This window comes from Pogona vitticeps, chromosome 2, assembly GCF_051106095.1.
Source record: "Pogona vitticeps strain Pit_001003342236 chromosome 2, PviZW2.1, whole genome shotgun sequence".
NCBI lineage: Eukaryota > Metazoa > Chordata > Lepidosauria > Squamata > Agamidae > Pogona > Pogona vitticeps.
This window is the reverse complement of record NC_135784.1, coordinates 290,996,024-291,016,999: the sequence shown is the minus strand read 5'-3', so window position 1 is coordinate 291,016,999 and position 20,976 is coordinate 290,996,024. Positions and strand designations below refer to the sequence as shown.

The window sequence follows — 20,976 nt, the reverse complement described above, 5'->3', positions numbered from 1 at the left end:
CATGCTGACTCCTAAATGTTTTGTAACTGATAAAAATAGAGCAACTACATCAGATCCCTCACATATTTTTGACATCTGAGGTCGCAAGGAAAAGAAACACAGTTGTGTCGTGCCAAATGGGATTTAGTGAACCACTAATACTCTGTAGACCTCTTCAGCATGCAGGACCTTGTAGAACATACAGTTTAAGACAGGGTGGACAAAGAGACCTAAATGTGACCCCACCCACACCCCTTTGGCCCTAACCTACACACACAGACAGACAGACAGACAGACAGACAGACAGACAGACACACACACACACACACACACCAAATTTTACCTCTGTAGGCAGAAAAGGTTCAAAAGTTCCTCTGTCCCTAACTCAGGGCGATTTCAGCAACTTTGCTTGTATTCTTACACACACAGCCTGGCTTCTCTATTTCTTCACATTCTAAAAAATATTTTAATGGCCACTAGAGGGCATGAGGAGGATTTTTCTACCAAAACGTCTTTAGTATACATTTATTATACCTAATATATACATGGCTGGATAGCTCAGTGAGTTAGGTATTTGGCTATCGAGCCCCCTGTTTGGAATTTGGTTCCCCACTATGTCTCCTAGGAGTAAAGGCAGCCTAACCAGTCTTGGGCAAACTGCTCAGTCCCAGAGTAAACCACTTTTAAGTTGTTGTTGTTTAGTCATGAAGTTCTGTCCGACTTTTCGTGACCCCATGGACCAGAGCACGCCAGGCCCTCCTGTCTTCCACTGTCTCTCGGAGATGGGTCAATGACACTGTTCAACCATCTCATCCTCTGTCGTCCCCTTCTCCTCTTGCCTTCACACTTTCCCAACATCAGGGTCTCTCAGTACTCTCTACCTAAAAAAACCTGGAAAGGGATGTTTTAAGTCAGAATTGGCTTGTAGCCATGTAAGTAAGCTGACTAAGCAGCTAAATGCCTCCTGGAAGGACCGCCAGCCTTTGTAGCCTTGGGCAAGCTGCACAGTGCCAGAGTGCTTCCTGAAGAGTAGAAAGGTAAATCACTTCTGGAGTATGCACAGAAAACTCTCAAGACAAGGTTGTTATAAATCAGCCCGAGTAGCCTATTATGACTCAAAATACATACAGTATTCCCACATTATAGTTGAAGCATACCTGTTTCCCACAGAAACTCTAAAAAAGCCTGTGAAGTACCCGGGGGGGGGGGGGGGACAAGCAATTTCCAATTTGGCAGAAGAAAACAACCTTCCTAGTTTACAGAACAGCAGCAGGTACCCAGCAGAAACCAAAACATCACAGGGTCTATCACATTCTGTTCTAGTCTTCAAAAGTCTATTGAACAATCAATTTCATCCTTGCTCTTCAATATAACAAAACTCTTAAATTCTGGAATTGAAACACAAGGGAACAAAATTAGTGTTTCATAGCAGTACATAAATGTACTTGTATAATCAAAACATGGAGGAACAACAACATGGATTCCTGTTCCAACAGTTTTGTGTATCACTATAATCTGGTGGATCTGGATCTCCTGGGTTCAAATACTTGTTCAAGGGTGGATATTGCAGAAAGGTCTCAGTTTAGTAACAGTCAAGGGTCTATGATTTTAAAGCTTATGCAGCAGGAGTTTGCACTGAGTGAGTTGTGAGGCATCTTCTACCTCAAAGAGAATTCAAATTTATGGAGGGTTATGGTTGTGGTTAAGTTTTCATATTTCCAGATCCTCATGAGTATTCCAGTCTTTCTCACCATGACTGGTATTAACCTCTTTGTAATCACTTCAACTTATTTCTGCTTCCCTGCAACATATTTTTTTTTCTTTGCTCAAATATTCAGTCCTAGAGGGGACGAAAACATACTTCAATTGCAAAAAGCAATGATTCTGCTAGACTTCCTTTCCATGGATGTTTTTTGCTTTTAAAAAGCACACAAGACTGGCTGAAATTCAGCAAAATTGTTTACAAACCATTCAGGTGGCAAAGTCACAAAAAGCCTGAATTTGTGTCTTAGAAATGCAGAGCTGGAAGGGATCCTATAGATCATCAAGCCCAGGCACAATGGAGAATCAAACCCCCAACCTCTGGCTCCAAAGCTAGATACCTAAACCACTGAACTATCCAGCCAGTTGGTAAGCATGTTTAGTTTCTTGTGAATTCTGCAACAAAATGTAGTTCTTGGGGATTAAGCCCCACCCTGCTGCAGGTCAGTTAGAGAGAAGATGGGATTTACAGCATGATGGAAATTCAAGGAGTTTATCAACGTCTGTTCATTTTATTGTACCATTTATAACTTCTTAAATGGTAAAAATTGCTTGGAGAGTTTTCAGTTTGGAGTCAATGAAACACCATTATATTTCACCTGAAGAGTGAATGTACCAATCCTAATGCTTGTTCAAGTGGCACCAAGCTATGGCTTAGCATTACAAGGTTGACCTTAGACTCCCCTCAGTGTTTCATGTTCTCCTCTCTCAGTTTTTCTGCAACACAGCCCCTAAGGAAGAAACTGGAAGCTTTCATTCTAATTTAGATTAACCACATATAGGTGAAATAAGCCTGCTTCACAAACTGTTGTTTGAAGTTGGCTTGCCTTTACTAATCACAGTTAAGAGTAACCATAATGTTTAGAAAATGAAGCAGAGTGGAATTAATCTAAACTAGAAACCAAATTTGAAATCTTCTTGGAACCATGCTGGAAGGAGGGTAAGTTCGGTCTCAGCCCAGTTCCCACTAAGCCCTGAAATTGGCCAAGGATTTAGGACATACAAGGTGTAGTGCAAGAAAAAACCCTTAGGTGTAAGGATGTGCCACTGGAGGCAAAAGTCACCCATATAATGTTATTCCCAATTACAGTGGGGTCTCGACTTACGAACTTAATCCGTATTGGAAGGCAGTTCTCAGGTCGAAAAGTTCTTAAGTTGAATCTGCATTTCCCATAGGAATGCATTGAAAACCATTTAATCCGTATCTGCTCTTTTCGTCCATAGAAACTAATGGGAAGCTGCTATTCCGCCTTCTGCCACTAGAGGGGGATATTTTTTCTTTTTTCCTTTTAACCTAAGATGACTTAGCTTTTAAAAAAAGGGGAAAAAAAAGAGTTCGTAACTAGAATCTAAGTTCGTAAGTCGAGTCCATATATTCCTATGAGAGGGGTTCGTAAGTCGAAACGTTCGTATGTCGAGTCGTTCGTAAGTCGAGACCCTACTGTACTATGTATGGATGTAAAAGCTGGACAATGAGAAAAGCTGACAGGAAAGACATGGAATTATGCAAAACATGATGTTGGAAGAGAGCTTTATGGATACCACAGAAAGACAAGTGAGTGGGTTCTAGATTTACCCAAGCTAGAACTCTCACTGGAAGCTTAAAAACATTGACGTTATATTTTGGATACACTGGCCAAAATACTGTTGCTCAGTATCGCAAATAACATTAAAGTAGTCCCACTGAGTCAATGGAGAGCTGGTGAGGCAGTTCCTCTGTATGTTCCATTAACTCAAACATGTCTATTCTACTCTCAACTGATTTTAGCATATGAAGTCATTATTAGAACTTGTCTATTTGAATCAAGGAACTTATGGAGGAATTGACTCATTAAATCTCCATTGATTCAATGCGGCTCCACTTGAGCAATTTGCTACACTAAGCAACAGAATTTTGGCTACTGTGAGAAAGAGACTGAATGGAAAAAAGCAGTAATGCTAGGAATGCTTAAAAGGCAGCAAGAAAAGAGAAAAATCTAACATTGAGCCCTTTGGCATCGTGGTTGAATTCCATAGTGGTATATAAATAACAACAACATGAAACGGGCTGACTTAATAAAGGAAATCACACATTTTCTTCTGTGAGACCTGAGCAGGCCAGATATTGGTAGGACTTTTTGGAGGTCACTAATTCATAGGGCCACTGTTAGGTTGGAAGCAACCTGACAATACATAACAATAGCGCAAGAAACATGGAGGGCACCAAGGTGGGGGAGCGTTGAGCTAAACTGTGGTTTAGCCTTATACCTAAACCACACTTAAGAGTCACTATATTCAGCTGGACAGGCCTGGAAACGTTTGATATGACTCCATGACATTTCAAGTGGTTAGCTGTTAAGATGATAAACCATAGCCAGTATTTTAAGCTGAGGAACACTTTGCCATGCATGGCAGGATAGTGGGGCGGGTTTTCCCACCGGAAGTACAGTATTCCATTCTAGAAAGTTTTGACGATTGTTTATACAGGCACAGAAGCACATTTCTGTGAGATACAGAGACCACAACGATGAACACAATGCATTTTTGGAAATGAATCACAGATGTTAACTAAATTAATAGGGTAAGGTCCCCTGTCTCTCTTGTGCTGATGCTGCTGTGCTAAGAGGTATGTGTAGGCAGGCTGCCACCGTGTGGTCTAGCAGCATTGCTAGGCTTCTTTTTAAGACTGCTCCAAGACAGATAGGTACAGATGTCCTTCCAAATCCTTTTAGAAAAGGCACAATAGACACATCTCAGATCTTGTAAAATAGAATTAGAATTAAGACACACAGATTACAGTTTTATTCATTATTAAAGTGTGTTTACAAGCACAGCTATTTCTCAACATCTCTGTTAACAATAAAACAAATGCCAAAATTTTAGGTAACTAATAGAAACCATTCATTTATGTTCCACAACATAATGAGGTCCATTGTACCTGTGATAGCAAAATGATAATGAAGCAGCAGTGTTGTTGCTAAGCAACCAGGGATAAATTGTAGGATTTTTAATTACATTTACTTAATGAGTTATGGGTGAAAGAGCAGTTCTTCACAGAATTGTAAGTTCCACCCTCTATGCGTTCCTCTTTCTTGCTACCTCAAAGGTAATCTCAACCCCCCTGACTATTCCAAAGTAAATGTATGCCTCAGAAATTTTTATAAAATGAACCTTAGTTATTCTTCCTTCTCCTCTATCTTTTGCTGGGTTTTTGTTTACATTTTTCAAGAACATTTTCCATTTATAAAGCATAGTCTGGGAGGAGACAAACTGGGGCACAAAAAAGATGGTGGAAAAGGAGAAAGAAGCAATTGAAAGCATATTAGGATACAAATACTGAATAGATGAGGTTCATTTATATCAGCTGAGTCAGACAATCACTAATCAACCTAGCTCAATGTTATATATACAATTCTTCGCAATCAAGAGCATTAGGCTCCTGCAGCCCAACATTCTCACTTCACAAGATACCCCTGCTGTTGACTTTAAATCAGTAGCAAACTTCATAAGATCAATGCAGAGTTCTCATTCTCTTTGTTCTCCAAATCCAGAGTGTGATCAGATGAGGAGAAAGGTGTGCAAAGGATCACCTTCCCACGAGTGACCTCCCTTAAAGCAACCCTTCTGTCTATCAGGGTCACTCACTCCAGCCCAGCCCCTCAAAATAGTAGCCCTCCTGCTGGACCAGAAAGGGCACAGGTCAAGGTCAGGCTGGAAGGTTATTGCCTGTATGTCATGTGATTGCTGGGAAAAAGCTCACACCCAACCATGCCACCACAAGCAGTCCAAAAGGCAAGCGATGTGACCATGTGATCACATCCCAACTGTGTGCTGGGCAAGGCCAGCCCTGCAATTAATCACCTCAGGCCGCAGATTCTGGATGTCAAAAACGCAGAGCAAATTACCATCTAATTCATCATTGCCAGAAATCTTTTCCTTATATCTGCATATATAAGTCCATTTGTGTAAATTTCAGAGGCGAACTGACACGAGTTAAGAAATTGGAGGTTGCTCTCTCACTGCGTAGCAGTCACATACACATTGGGGCATGACAGGCTATGCAAATGCCGACTTGTTAATTATTTGCCACTGAAATGTAAGCCAACGGCCTTGCACCAGTACAAATACTCAACTGGATTCCAACCAATCTTCAATGTTTCACTGCCAGGGAGTGATGTCTGTGAGACTGGCTGTGTCCGGTGCCAGTACAACTTGATTGGCTTTGGGCAGAACATACGAATTGTTCCAAGCCAAGTGATAAAATATTTTGGGCTGGACCTGCTTGTTGGCTACTCTTCATAAAGCTGTGTGCCTGTGCTATTCTACTTCAGAGTGCAAAGAGCAGCCCCCACAACTGAGTGCTCATCAGTTTAAACTAATCCCATCATGTTTTAAAAGAGACAAAACCTTCCTTATTTTACTAGTTTATGTGCAAAAGACTAAGCTGGAACCTTTTTGCATGGTTTGGCCAAAATCCTTTCGGCTGAAATCCTGTTGCGTATCTATGTCTGTGTCACTTCATCAAGTTACATAAGTGGCAGCAAAATTCATTCCAAAGTGTACATCATATTCAGCAAGCAGTTCCATAGGCAGAATGGGCAACTAGCTGCACAGGGAACTGCACCGTTAATTGTGAAACTCCCTGAAAACATTCATAGGCATAACTTTATGCTACACCACATGCAATAGGATTTCAGCCAATGGGATTTTATCCTAGTATATATCTTCGGGAGTGTAGCATTGGGTTTTACGCTGGAGTAATGTAAAAAGCATACAAATTACCTCAATTTTTTAAAAAATTACTGTAAGTAGTCTCTGTTGTGCACTGAATTGGTATCTACACCAATTTTATAACTTGGGGCAATCTGCCTCCAAAAATTACACTATTTGTGTTGCACTTGTGGGCACAGCAAGCAGGATTTGAGCCAACATTTTCTTTGGGAAAGATTTTGTTTTCTTTATATTTATTTATTTATTTGTTTGTTTATTTGTTTCCCACCTGTCTGGACTACCAGACGACTCTAGACGGCTATATGGGGGAACACTCAATCATGTTGGCCACTCAAGTATTTCGGTCACATGCGGAAGTCCTACCTCTATGTGGATGCCAGCCCACTTTCGGTCTGGTCCCTCCCACTGTTGGATGTGACTTCACCCAATGTGGAGCATCATAGGTTTCAAGTGAGATACTGACAGCCCAATAGGAAAAAGGTTTCCCACTGCTGCTGCTATGGAATAGCTTAGACCTCAAGGCACCAATCAGCTTTTTTCAGTTATTCTTGGAAACGTGTGTTCACTCATAATAATCCCATTTCTGCTCCAAGTGAAGGCAATATTAACAACTCGCCACTGTCACCAGCTGCTTGGTTTCAATTATGTATGTACATCATGTACAATGCTCTTTAAGCTCTGCACAATGGCCTAAGGGTCTTTGTAAACGGCTGCCAAAGGAGGCAAAGCACAACATGTTCTCTCATATGGACAAACACCCCATCTCACGAGATGAGGGAAAGCAGGCGAAAAGGAAAAATCAACAAAGACAAAGAACAACATTTGCAACAGTACATCTAATCTCGCATTAAGCCCTTCTTTTATCAATGGATTGCACCATGAGAAGGATTCATGGGTTTAAGCTTTGAAGAAAAATGTACAAATGATACAGGTGGAAAAAAGGATTTGTTCTACATTACCTCCACCACAGTTGTTCTGGCTGCTTTACACATGGGTTGGTTGAAATTTCTTGCAGTTTTCCTGTTCAAGAAAAAAAAAGCGGGTCGAAAGTGGTAAGATGGCTTAAAATAACAACTGTTCTGTTCATATTTAAGTTGCTGTTACATATTTTTGCAATACTAGGAAAAGCATTGTGCCAAATGAAAATAATTATGGGGCAAATATTAAAAGACTCTTCTGCCCAAGTCAACTTTAATGAAGATCTTTAAATTTTTTGACAAACATTGTACACACATAGCATTTGGAGAGAGGTCTTTCCAGAATTAAATTCTGTCAGGCTTACTCTCAGACAATGGTGTAGCATGGGTTGCCAGCAGGAAGAATAAAATAATAGTGATCACATACTGTCAAGCCAACTCTGACTTTCAGTGATCCATTTCAGGGTTTTCCAGGTACAAAATACTCTGGGACTTTGCAGCTTGATCAAGCCTTAACTGTTTTAAATTTTTGTCTTCAGGCTAAATTCAGTTCTTAGTTTGTTTATTTATTTAATTAATTAATTCCATGTTCAGAAGAGCAACACTACTTGTAGAAAACATTCAGTGGACAACCATGTAGTTGTGAATAACCTTTACTATATCACTGGCACCATTCTTTTAAAGATATTCCTCTGCTTGTGTTTCTCAGAAATGCTAACCTGCGAAAACTGGTTATCTATTTAATGGTGTAAAAATAATAATTTTGTAAACACATATGATTTGCCCAAATGTGGAATTTTCTCACAACATATTTCTAATGATAATGTAAGCCTTTGTGGAGAAGGATAAATAAAGAAGTTTCAAGAAGTTCTCTCTTAATCAAGAGCATCTCATTTATTGTAGAAAACTGGGTTTTTACTGCCCTCTCCTGGTTATTTCTGTTGTTTACAACAGTGGTTCTTAACCTGGGCAATATCGCCGATCCGGGCGTAATTTGGTTTTTCAGGGGGGTGATGGAACGAAAAGGGGCAATGCAGGGATGAAGGAATAGAAGGGGGGGCGATATGGGGGTGATGGAGTGAGCCAAACGGCGGTGCTGGCAGCGGATCCAGAACTCCCAACTTCTGACTAACGTGCTATTAATGAAAGGTTTGGTTTTAGGATGGACATGATGAAGCTGAATGTACCTCAAAACGGAAGTAGGGACTTTTTTTTCAGTGGCAGTCTACCGGCGTTCTCAATGTTCTTCCAGCGTTATCCATATAGCTTTGCAACAGGAGACATGCCAAGATGTTCTGGCTACAGAATCATATGTAAATTCTGACTGAGCCAGTGTAGAGTATAATTGTTTGAATATTAGATTTGGAAGAGATGGATACGGGTTGAGATCCCTGCATAGTCAAAAAGCTTAGTAGGTATCCCATAATATGGATGCTGGTTTTGGGTATCCATTTTTATTGATAGCAACAGAACTTCCTACAAATCTAAGTGAACCCCAGTGGGACCACATGCACACAAACACACACACACAAACACAAACAAGCAGTCGTTTAATTTTGTAAGCTACCAATGGCCCTTTTCAGAAGGAAGGCAAAGTAACAATATTTAAAATAACAACAACAAAAAAGATATGTCTTTACTGTGATTTTGGTTACGAACATTTCCTGGACTCCTCTTTCAGAGACCACCTAACCACTGTCTCTCACAACCTGGCCTGACCCAGGCTTCCATTGCAATAGTCCAAAGAATTTTAAAAAACGATGGTTCCAAAGCAAAGACAAGTGCTTTCTGTATACTTGTGTCCTTGTTTTCAATTTGCGACCAGTAAGGAAAACAAAGCAGGCCTCCCATGTTTTGGGTGCAGGGGCAACAGTACCTCAATCACTCTTTGTGATGTTACTTTGTGATGCAATTCATCACCTTCACAAACCTCTGGTCCAGGACAGCAACCATCCACCTGGTGGGTGACCAGCGCTCAGTCAACTGTGTTGATCCAGTGATGGTGAAGACCCAGCGCACGCTCCTGGTTACTCTCGGGAAAATGCTGGCAGCCCCAATCAGATATCTCATCTTTCTTCTTGTTATCACTTTGATAACATTATGTAATCAGCTTGTTCTCCTTTGGAAACTCCCTGCAGAGTTTTCCTTTGTTTCAGAACACGTTTGAATCCATGAGGAGGCTCTTTGCTATCACCATCTATTTGGTGGGTCACCCGCGCTCTGGCAGCTGTGTTGATCCAAGGATGGAGAAGACCCAGCATAGGGTTCCGGTTGCTCCCAAGGAAGCATTTGCAACCCTAATCAGATACCTCAACTTTACTCTTATTCTCTTGTTCATAACATTATGCTATCATATTGTTATCCTCTTGAAACTCGTACAGAGTTTCACTTTTATTCAAAAAATCTGTGAATCAACCAAGAGATGTTTCAGGTGCTTCTTTGCTGTCCCTGAAATGCCACCCCAGCTTTCCAATGACCAAACAAAGGTAGGTTGTTGCATTAGTGTTATCAGCTTGCTTTCCATAAGTAAGCGAAATGCAGAGAGACAGGAATCTGGTGTTCATCTCCAGAAAAAGAAAATGGGAAAACTAGTTTTTCTTTACTCTCATTAATGCTGGACCTTTCTCTTCATTTTCTCTTTATGGTAGGTCTATCAGCAAAGACCAGCAAAGGGGCAAGTGCCTGAGGGAATAAGGATTGGGAGAGAAGAACGGAGGACAAGTCTCTCCACCCCCAATTGAGGTCTGGCGTCTCCCATTCCTGAACCTCCCCAGAAAAGAAGACCTGGAAGCTCACTTGAGGAAGAGAACAGCCCAGCATAGGTGGGGACTTCCCAAATGGGCTCTTCAGTCCTTGAGGGTCCTTCTGACTCCCGGAGCAACTTCTAAAGCAGATTTGGAACACAGAATGTGGCTTCAGAGGACTCCGCAGGCCCTTACTGCCCAGGAAGAAAAAGAGAAGGGATGAAATGAAGAGGAGGAAGTCCATTCGGATTGTGTTCATCTGAAGCATCAAAAATCTCCTCTGGGAGAGACACAGTTTGAGTCTTCAGAAGGAAAGCATTCCGTGTTTGCGAGGAAGGATGGTTTTCGGAGAGCGGGAGAAGGCCACAAGCTCAGAATGGAGAGGTCACAAAGAAGAAATGGTGGCCAGTACCAGCATCCTGGATAGAAAACTGCATCTCCTGCGTCGAACGGAAGAATGGAGGGATAAACAAGGAATCTCAATGTTCACTTGGAGAGAGAAAGGTGGGAAGTGCCAGAAGGAAAGGGGTGTTTCAGCTGCCATGGAGGAAGAAAAGGTCTCCGAGAACAGTTGTTGGAGAACCCTCCACAATGGAGACTCCAGCTGGAGATGATTCAGTTTCTAGGAAAGACAAAGACCTAATTACCGGAGTCAAAGAGGAATCCATCAAAGCCCATTTTCCAGGCAAAGTCCCATTCATCCATAGTGGACCCAGCCCAGCGTTTGGGGTCACCAGAGAGGCAAAGGCCCCTGGCTATGAAGAAGGCCAACGTTCCATCATTAGGAGGTGCATCTTCTGTCTGTGCTGCATCTCTGTGCATGTGTGAAAATCTCCATCAGGGCTGCACACTAGGAGTCGCTCTTGATGCCCATTCAGTTCCAGTTTGGGATGACCCCTTCCCCTGTGTGCACACGGGGTGAGGTTCCCTTGCAGTGGGGACAAAAATTACACAGAACATTGGGCCAAATCCATATAGTGTTATTTTTATTATCATTACTATTATTGTCATTGTTATCATTACTATTATTATTAGTTGAGAAGAGATTGCTTTCCTACAGTAATCACATGTTAACCACTGATCTATTTCAATAAAAAACTCTTTTTGTGATGTATGCTTATGAAGATGCAAATCTGTGTGGCTTTGAGGGGGTCTCGTGTAGGAGAATGTAAAGTGTGCAAACCTCAGAGTCCATTGGAGTTCAGATGTTCAGAACCTGTATGTCTTGAGTCAACGCTCCTTGGCTGTTGCCACCCTGCAACACTCGTGTTTTCCATAGAGGTTGATCAGGCTGAAGAAGTCCCTTGTCTTGCTCAGACTCTTCAGATGCACCCCAGGTGGTGAGAGAAAGGCTGGGACTCTCCACATATGACATCCACTCAGATGTTACCGAATAAGGTATGGTCTCTAATTGTTGTTCGGAATCGACCCTGTCAGGTGAAGTAACTACAGAAGGGTTGCTCGAAAGAACAAAGTATTGAGGACTGGGAGGAGAAGATGTTAATCGATTGACTCTTGTCATCCCATTCCGGTGATTGGGAACAGGATTGAAGAGAGGGGATTCTGTCATCATCAGAAGGCGAACCAATAGAGATTGATTCGGTGGTTTGTTGAGGTTGCTGAGAGATGACTGCAGCTTTAGATTTATGCTGTTGAGGTCTTTTAGGCAGAGAGGGCTTCGGAACCAAAGAGGCTTCAGTGGACATTTGACATTTAGTGGAGGGCTTTGATATCGAGGATTTCGGTATAGAGCACTTCGATTTATGGTTTTTTGAAGTTTTAGACAAAGTGGATGGAGCATCGGAGTGGGATGGTGTGGACGATGGACGTTCTTCTGAGGCTTCAGAAAGAGCCTTCTCCATTGATTTGGTTTGTGAGGTGGCTGTAACGTTCAGCCCTGCCCTCACCTGTCCGTCACAGCTGGGCAGTGGAACAGCAGCCAATGAGGGGACGGAAGGTGGTGCTAAAGGGGGAGCAGCTGGGATATAAAGGTGTGGATGGTGTTTGAGAGTTCAGTTTTGAAAGATTAGAGATGAGAGTCTGAGCTGAGAGTTTAAAGTGATTAGTAGTTAGAGTGAGTGAGGGAGCCTGTCAGTGTGAAATAGTCTGTGTGAACCAGTATTTATTAACAGTGATTGATTACCTGATTCTTTACCAGTGATTTACCATTTTTATTTCTGTAATCAATAAACCAAGTTTTTGTTTTTCAAAGTTACACTTGTCCTTTTATGATTTTTAAGGATAAGTTGGTGGCAGCAGAGGTTTTTAAAGTGAAGTAGCGACCACTCTGTGAAGTGTGAGGGTGGCTGTTACAGTGGCCTTACAAGGAGGTTGGATCATTTTGGTCATCTGAAGGAATTGTCCCCAAAGACGGAGTTTTAATCTGGATAAGCGACAATGGAGAACTCCGCACTTGAAGTTCTTACAATGCTGGCAGGAGGACATCTGGTGTGCCTCTCCCCAGCAAACAAGATACTTGCCGTGGCCGTTGGAGAGTGTTATTTTGTTATCACAGACCATGCAGTGTTTAAACGGGCCCAAAGGGGCCATGAATAGGAGAAAAATAATTTGAGGAGATAAAACTATGGTTGGGGGGGGGGGTGCGGCTGGAGGCCGAGCAAAGCAGAAAGGAAAAAAAATCTGATGACAATGAATATGATCTAAAAGTTTAAAGGAAAAAAGATTGATAACAGGAAGGAATCAAGAATAAATTCTATTTTACTCACAGAAGCAGAACTATGAGGCTCTCAACACAGCGGTTAAAAGAAACTGAAAGGGGAACCTTGGCGCCAAGGTACTTATATGAGGGGGAGGGGCCTTATTCTAATGTGGCTTTTGCTACTGCAGAAGCTCTAGAACTTTCCAATGAGGCTCCGCGCAGGCGCGGATCACCCAGAGTGTGATTCACAGAGGCCACAAAGAAGAACCTTCATAACACAAACTCAGAAATTGCACTGTAGCCATCGATACTAGCCATGCCTTGGTAAGCTATCTCAGACCAACATTACCAAGCACCATGCAAGAGGTCTACATAAGTTCCAAAGAAACTCAGAAGATTTTCTGGGAAATAGTTTGAAAGCCACAGTTTTGCAAATTTGTGTCTACTTTGGGAATATACCATACCTGAAAATAATATTTCCAGCACGATCAGACTTCCATGCCTTCACTAGTGCAAAATCACCTGTGATTGACTTTTCCATGATATAGTGCCGACCATCAAACTCCTTCACCTGTAGGGATAGAATGGAGGGGAAAAAGACTTGTCAAATGATTTATGTCTGAAGGGCTGTAAGGCCACAATGGGATCTAATGCAATAGTCTTCTAGAATAACAATAATAACGATAAGGTTATGGAAGAAACATCAGTGGCAATTCACAATCAATTACTGGGTTATGTATTTTTAGAAGGGCAGAATATTAAGTGCTCCCATTTCAGCTTGACAGACGAGAGTAACGGTGCCAACCAACTGGCAGGTTTCCAAACTATAAGCTCAACAGCTGGCAAAAATTATGAGTGTACGGTTATTAACAAGAGGCAATGGGATGGACAACACAACGTATCATCTACTTCCACTGAAAAAACCCAGATTCGAATCATCACATCACATTTGGTGGCTTGGACAAGTTCACATAACTCCTGTATCTGACAGGTTGCTACCAGCATTAAAAATGTGATTCTCCTTCCCCAATATATGCTGTACAGGACAATTCAGAGGTACAGTAGGAAAAAAAATATGATAAACAAAAGGACAGGTTACTTACCTGTAAACATGGTTCTTCAAGTGGATTCTCCATGAATACACACTAATGGGTTAAGTCAGCACTTGTGCTGGCCTCTCGGAATCTTCTAGAGCTGCAAGAGAAAAGTAACAATGTTCAGGTTGCCCTGCACTGAGCATGCTCAGCCCGCCAATGGCTCAGTTCCCACTGTCCGCCATGTGAAGAGTTGGAACCCAGAACACTCCTCAGTGACAAACAAGTGGGGAGGCCGGGCAGGACGTGTGTATTCATGGAGAATCCACTTGAAGAACCATGTTTACAGGTAAGTAACCTGTCCTTCTTCAACGTGGTTCTCCATGAATCCACACTAATGGGTGACTAGCAAGCACACTTACAGGATGGTGGGCCGTCACTGAAGCAGTGAAGTCAAAACAGCCCTTCCAAATTTGGTCTCAGCTTTAGCCCGAAGGTCCAACTTGTAGTGGGTAACAAAGGTAGAAGCATTGGACCAAGTAGCAGACCGACAAATCTCTTGGATGTCGATTCCCTTGAGCAGGGCCGTAGATGTAGCCACGGCCCTAGTGGAATGGGCTTTGAGACCTTCCGGCACAGGTTTCCACAGCAGTTCATATGCCAGAGAAATGGTAGAGACTAGCCACCTGGAGAGGGAAGAGGAGGAAGCAGGAGCACCTTTGCGGGGCCCATAAAAACAAAGAAACAGTCTGTGGGCCTTCCTGAAATCTTTAGTCCTGGTAACATAATAGGCCAGTGCTCTACGAACATCTAAAGCATGGAGCATGCGTTCAACTTCCGTAAGCGGATTGGGAAATAGGGTTGGTAAAATCAATGGTTGGTTAACATGGAAGGTAGAGACAACCTTAGGCAGAAACGTGACATCAGGATAAAGGACAACTTTATCCTTAAAAAAACTGTAAATAAGGAGGATCTGCACGTAGGGCAGCTAACTCACTAGCTCTCCTGGCCGAAGTAATGGCCACCAAAAACAGCGTCTTGAAGGACAAGAATTTTAAGTCACAAGAGGCCATGGGTTTGAAAGGATGCCTCGTAAGACAATGCAAGACAGTCTGTAGCGACCACTGAGGTATTGGTCTTTTAGCTGGAGGCCGCATGTTGTCAAGTCCCTTGAAAAAGGCTTTAAGGGTTGGGTGAGAGAACCATCTGGATGACTCTGAACCCGTAGGTTGAAAAGCCACTATAGCTGCCGCGTAAACCTTCAGCGTTGACTTAGACAGGCCGAAGTCAAAAAGATGCCTAAGGTATAACAGTAGAGTCGATAAGGCCACAGGTGAAGGATGTAGACCACGTTCCTGAGCAAATCTAAGAAAGTTTCTCCACTTGTAGCTGTAAAGCAACTTAGTGGCAGGCTTCCGTGCCTTGTCGATGACCTCTGTCAATGATGGGAAATCCTCCACGCAGTCAAGTAGAGTGCATCGAGGTCTGGATGAAGAACATTCCCTCCGCTCTGAGTGAGTAAGTTGGGTTGCAATGGAAGTGTCACCCTGTCCGCTGACGCTTGAGACAGAGTGGAGAACCACGGTCGACGTGGCCACCAAGGGGCAATTAGTATTGCTTCTGCCCTCGTCTGTAGCAGTCTGACTATGACCCTCTGAAGGAGTGGCAGAGGGGGAAACAGGTAGATGATGCCTCTCTTCCATGGTACCATGAACGCGTCTCCGAGGGAGCCTTGTCCTCTGCCCGCGCGGGACGCATAGAGTGGACATTTCGTGTTGTGTTGCGTCGCAAACATGTCCACCAGTGGATGCCCCCACCGTTGGGAAAGGGAGGTGAACACCTTCTGGTCCAGTTGCCACTCGTGGGATTGGAACGGGCGACGACTGAGTTCGTCCGCCAACTGGTTGTCTGATGTGGCCACATGGATAGCCACTGGAAAAATGTGCCTCAGGTAGCACCATTCCCAGAAATGTACTGTGAGAAACAGCAGAGACTTGGACCTCGTGCCCCCTTGCTTGTTCAGGTAGTACATCGTGGTGGTATTGTCCGTTACTACCTGCACAGCTGTGCCTCTGAGAAGAGGAAGAAATGCCCTGAAGGCCTTTATCACCGCTAGCATCTCTAGATGGTTGATATGCAGGGATGCTTCCTGCGGGGACCACAGAGCATGTATCTGGTGATGTAGACAATGGGCTCCCCACCCCACCGGGCTGGCGTCCGTTGTCACCTGTATGGTAAGTTGTAGAGGACGAAAGGGTCTCCCGATTAGCAGATGCGGAAGAAAGAGCCACCACTGTAACTGCCTTGCCAGTTCTGGAGTGACCCTGAGGCGCTTGTGCTGACTGTCTGTTACATGCCATCAGCCAAGATTGTAGAGAGCGCATTTTGAGCCTCGCATGGGGCAAGGTGGCCGTTGTTGAGGCCATGAGGCCTAGCAGGTGTTGTGCTAGCTTTGCAGATACTGTCCTCCTTGGCTTGAACCTTAGAACTGCTTTTCCTATTTTCTGGACACGTTCTGGAAGTATAAACAGGCGGGCTTGCACAGCATCCAGCCTGGCCCCTATGTAGTCCATCACTTGAGAGGGTCGTAAATGAAACTTCTCGTAATTGATGGATAGGCCTAAGGCCTGTAGGGTCTGCAGAACTTGATGAGTGTCCTGGTAGGCTTGGTGTTTGGACTTTGACACGATCAGCCAATCGTCGATATATGGGTAAATTTGAATCCCCTGGAGACGTAGATAAGCTGCCACCGGGGCCATACATTTGGTGAAGATCCGTGGGGCAGTGGAAAGGCCGAATGGGAGAGCTACAAATTGGTATATGGTGTCCTGGAAAATCAGTCGAAGGTACTTTCTGTAGATCGTTACATGAAAGTAAGCATCCTTCAGATCCACCACTACAAACCAATCTCCTTTCTTGAGCAGGTGGACGATCCCTTCCAGAGTAACCATCCGGAACTTCCGAGGATTGAGGTAGGTGTTGAGATCCCTCAGATCCAGTATGGGTCGAAGACCCCCGTCCTTCTTTGGAACAGCAAAGTATCGGGAGTAAAACCCGTTCAGGATGTCCCTGTAAGGTACCTTCTGGATGGCTCGCTTCTGTAGCAGAGTGAGAATCTCTTCCTCTAGGACGGGGTCGAAGGATGTATGCCTGACCCATCCTAGAGGAGGCAATTCTATAAACTCCAGGCGGTAGCCGGAGCTGATAATTTTCAAGACCCAGGTGTCTCGAGTGATCTTGTGCCAGTTCTGAAGGTAAGGAGAAAGGCGAGTCAGATGGTGGTGGATCCGGATGCTGACTGGGAAGTCAAAGGTATTGCTTGAACTTCCGGCTAGAAGGCTTGAATGACTGGCGTTTGTTGTGTGTCTTGAAGCTAGAGGCGGAGGAAGAAGCCTGAGAAGATCTCGCAGGCGGTTGTGGCCTGAACTGTCGATAAGTGGAGGTTGTACCCTGCTGGTACGACTGCTGTTGTGGCCTGGTACGCCACTGAGGTTTTGAAGGCCTCGGCTGTTGCTGTATGGCATAAGATTTTGCCGTTTTCTTACTCTCATGGAGGGATTTCAAGTTCTCATCTGTTTTCTCACTGAAAAGACCAGTGGCGTCAAAGGCTAGATTCTTAATCCTGGCTTTAATGTCATCCATAATGTTGGCCGATCGTAACCAGGCGTGCCGTCTCAAAGTGATGATAGATGCCAGATTTCTAGCATTGGCATCTGCCACATGTCGTGAAGCCAGACGTTGGTGTTTAGACACAGTCTGTGCCTCAGCATAAGCGTCAAGGCATACTTGCCTGATGTCTTCTGGTGCCACTTGGAGCGCTGGGAGCACTCTCGCCCAGAGTTGTTTTTGATAAGCCCCCATGGCCACCAAGTAGTTGAGGGCTCTGAGGGCAAAGGTGGTCATTGAGTAGAGCCGCCTTCCAAGCACCTCTAGGTCTCTACCTTCTTTGTTAGTTGGCGTAGGATGACCCTTAGTGGGCAAACGTCCCGCACTAGACTCCACCACAAGAGAATTAGGGGCTGGGTGTTTTAGAAGGCACTCTGTCTTTGGACCATGGACCCGATACATGTTCTCAGTCCTCCTGGAAAAGTTGGGAGAATCAGCTGGATGGTCCCAATAGCCAGTGATAAGATCCATGAGCTCTGGCACATAAGAAAGGCTAACTGGACGAGACCTGTCCTTGTGAATGTCCCCAAAGATGAGGTCATCCTCACGAGAAGGAGACTTCTCAACCTCCATCCTCAAGGTAGCAGCCATTCTTGCGACCATCTGAGGATAAGACGAAAAATCCTCCGATGGAGATGACGGATGGATATCTGCCGCATCAGACCCCAATGGTTCAGCCGGTACCGGTGTCTCCAAGGAGGCGTCTGATGTACCTTCGTCCTCGTGTTCAGAAGAGGAAACCGAATCAGGTTCATCCTCCTCCTCCAAAAGCCGAGGGGCGACAGGCTGTGGTATGCCCTCTGTAGGCTTGGGAGGTTTAGTGGGTAACGGTCTACTCGGGCTCGGCAAGGGCGCCGAGGGCTTGTCAGTAGGTGTCGGCGTCGGGAGACCGTGCTTGGTAGACCGACCCTCCGCCGGAGTAGCGCGCTCCTCGTTATCTGGAAGAGGGCACTTTCGACGTCGACCCTTTTTTGGAGGCGGTGTGGTGGAAGTAGACGAGGAGGAAGAGTAGGTCCTCTTTCGTCGACGCCGTCTGTCCCTCGACGTGGAAGAGGAATCAGAAGTATAGTCCCGTTTATGCCGATGACGGCGGCGAGACCTCCGTCTCTCACGGCTGTCATCGGAGTCCGATGAAGAATAATCCCGACGTCGATGTTTCCGTCGTCTATCGCCATCCGCAGTACGCTTTCGCTTGCGATGGCGCTTAGGCTTCTTAGGGATAGTGTCCTCCTCGGTCTCGAGCGTCGGGCGTCGAGGAGGGACCGGTACATTCGGCTCCCCCGGTCTCCTCGGAGAGGGTGTCGGAGACTTAGTAGTCGGCGATCCCGGTGTAGACGACCGGGATCGAGACGCCTGCCCAGGTAGAATTGGGCTCCGAGGCGCATCGGTCAAGCCAGAGATGATTTTGTCAATCTGGCTTGCCGTGGGAGACCTCTCGACGACGACCAATGGTTCTTGTCGTGGAGGAAGAGAGGCTCCAGGCTCCGACGCGGACTCTCAGTCTCTCGAAGAGTCCTCCAGGAACGGAGAAGGGAGTGAGGAGGAGATGGGAGGCACTACCAATGTTACCTCCTTCGATGTCGATGCTCCCTTCAGCTTTTGTTTCTTCTTTTTCAGGTGTTCCGGCTTCGGTGGAGATATGGAGCCAGTCGACGCTGAGGTAAGTACCGTCTTGGACGAGGTTTTCGCCTTGGACTTGGTTTTAGCCTTCTTAGGAACATCCATAAGAGTATCCGATGAGGTGGATTGGACTACCCTAATCTCCGACCGTACTGAGGAGGAGGATTGGGCTACCTCCATTTCCGATGGTTGTGAGGCCGACAACGTTTGTTTCCAAAGGGAATACCTCAAACGTTGCTGCCGAGCCTTCAAAGTCACCTTAGTGAATCTTTTGCAGTGCCGACAGTTGGAGACCGAATGGGATTCTCCAAGACAGTACAGGCAAAGAGAATGTCCGTCCTGGAAGGGGAGTTTCCGGGAACAGGCGGTACAGAGGCGAAAGGGTCCTCTCCTCGGGGATGGTTTGTCCTTTGGAGGCATAGACTAACCGGTAGATGGAAGTAGACCAGGAGTCCCGAGTAGCGGATCGTTTGCTGGGCTTGGTAGAGGTCGGTAGACCGGGAGTCTCGAAGGCTATGAAGCTTTCGACTGATGTAGCGAAGGGTAGTAGACCAGGAATCCCAGGTAAAGGAAGGTAGGCCAAGACGACGGATACCAGAAGATTGAGGAAATCCGGCAGGCGCGTGGCGCCCCGCAGGTGGCCAATTACCGTTGATTGGTAAGTCCAACTGGCGCGTGGCGCCTCAGAGGGTGGCCTAAAAGGCCAAATAGGCCAAAAGAGGAGTAGGCAAAGCCGCCAGAGGCAAAAGCGAAGTCAAAATCCAGTCCAAAGTCAGGGCAACAACAGGCAGATCAGCGATTTCCAGTCCGGTCAAGATAAAACACGAAAAATATCCAAAAAAACAGGAGCTCAGTCCGAGAGGTTCCAACTTTCACAAGCGGAAAAAAGGAACTGAGCCGTTGGCGGGCTGAGCATGCTCAGTGCAGGGCAACCTGAACATTGTTACTTTTCTCTTGCAGCTCTAGAAGATTCCGAGAGGCCAGCACAAGTGCTGACTTAACCCATTAGTGTGGATTCATGGAGAACCACGTTGAAGAATCAATATCCATATTGGTTGAACTGTAGTATACACACACACAGGTACTGTACAAAAGCTGCTGTTTATGTTTTGGCTGTACTAACTTGCTTCATTCTAGAAGAGTGCTTCTGAACCTTTTGGAGTCGTGACCCCCTTTTATAAAAGTCAAGTAACCTGTGACCCACCACCACATTTACATAAAAGGGCATTTTAAAGGGGGTAAAGTATTTCCTTCTCAGAAATCAGCGGCTTCTTTCTCCCCCAAAGGATGTGTTTCTTATACATACACATACACACTAACTTTAATATTGTGCTCCAAAAGATCAAGGAAGAATTTATTTAACAAGGGATACAACACATATAAGGTGATCCAGGACCCTCTTCGGGGGTCACAAACTCCAGTCTGGGAAACAACATTCTAGAAGCAAGGCAAGTACAGTTTAAGTTTCTACTAGTCCATGAAAAGAAAGATTTACAGTAGTTGCAGTAGCTTACGATGAAGAACTGAAAACTCTTCTTAGTATGTTCACAGCATCCTACTACTTTTATTAAGAGAACTAAGTTTTGGATAGCATCACTAAGTTTTAAATACAAAGATGGATGCAAGAATGAGGATATCCCCTCAAATAGGTTTGATACAAATTATATAAGCCGTGAAATGGCAGATATTTTTATATTCCAAGCAAAAGAAGGTGTCACTCTCATGCTCTGGACTGTGCCTCATTTTAAAAGTAACTTTGCTGTATCTATACCAGCGGTGGCAAACCTTTTTGGGCTCACATGCCCAAACTGGGGCAGGGGGGGAGGGAAGCAGCGGAACTGGAAGTGGGGGTGACGGAATCAGAAGTGGCGGCAGCAGAGAGGGGA

General features: G+C 44.7%; 1 protein-coding gene and 1 long non-coding RNA gene across 2 annotated transcripts in view; one reads left to right on the top strand and one right to left on the bottom strand.

Annotated features, from left to right (window-relative positions):
- The window catches only part of OXCT1 (3-oxoacid CoA-transferase 1), an 89,008-nt gene that overhangs the window by 40,154 nt on the left and 27,878 nt on the right, over positions 1-20,976 (bottom strand). Inside the window, exons 6-7 of the mRNA XM_020783632.3 lie at positions 13,235-13,341; positions 7,410-7,470 (exon numbers count right to left, since the gene is read on the bottom strand). Of these exons, the coding sequence (XP_020639291.3) occupies positions 7,410-7,470; positions 13,235-13,341 (168 nt within the window). The remainder of the gene's footprint in view (positions 1-7,409; positions 7,471-13,234; positions 13,342-20,976) is intronic.
- LOC140704233 (uncharacterized) lies at positions 16,723-20,133 on the top strand. The gene is made up of 3 exons (XR_012083361.2): positions 16,723-16,776; positions 19,088-19,130; positions 20,051-20,133. It is a non-coding gene; the product is annotated as an uncharacterized LOC140704233 (long non-coding RNA).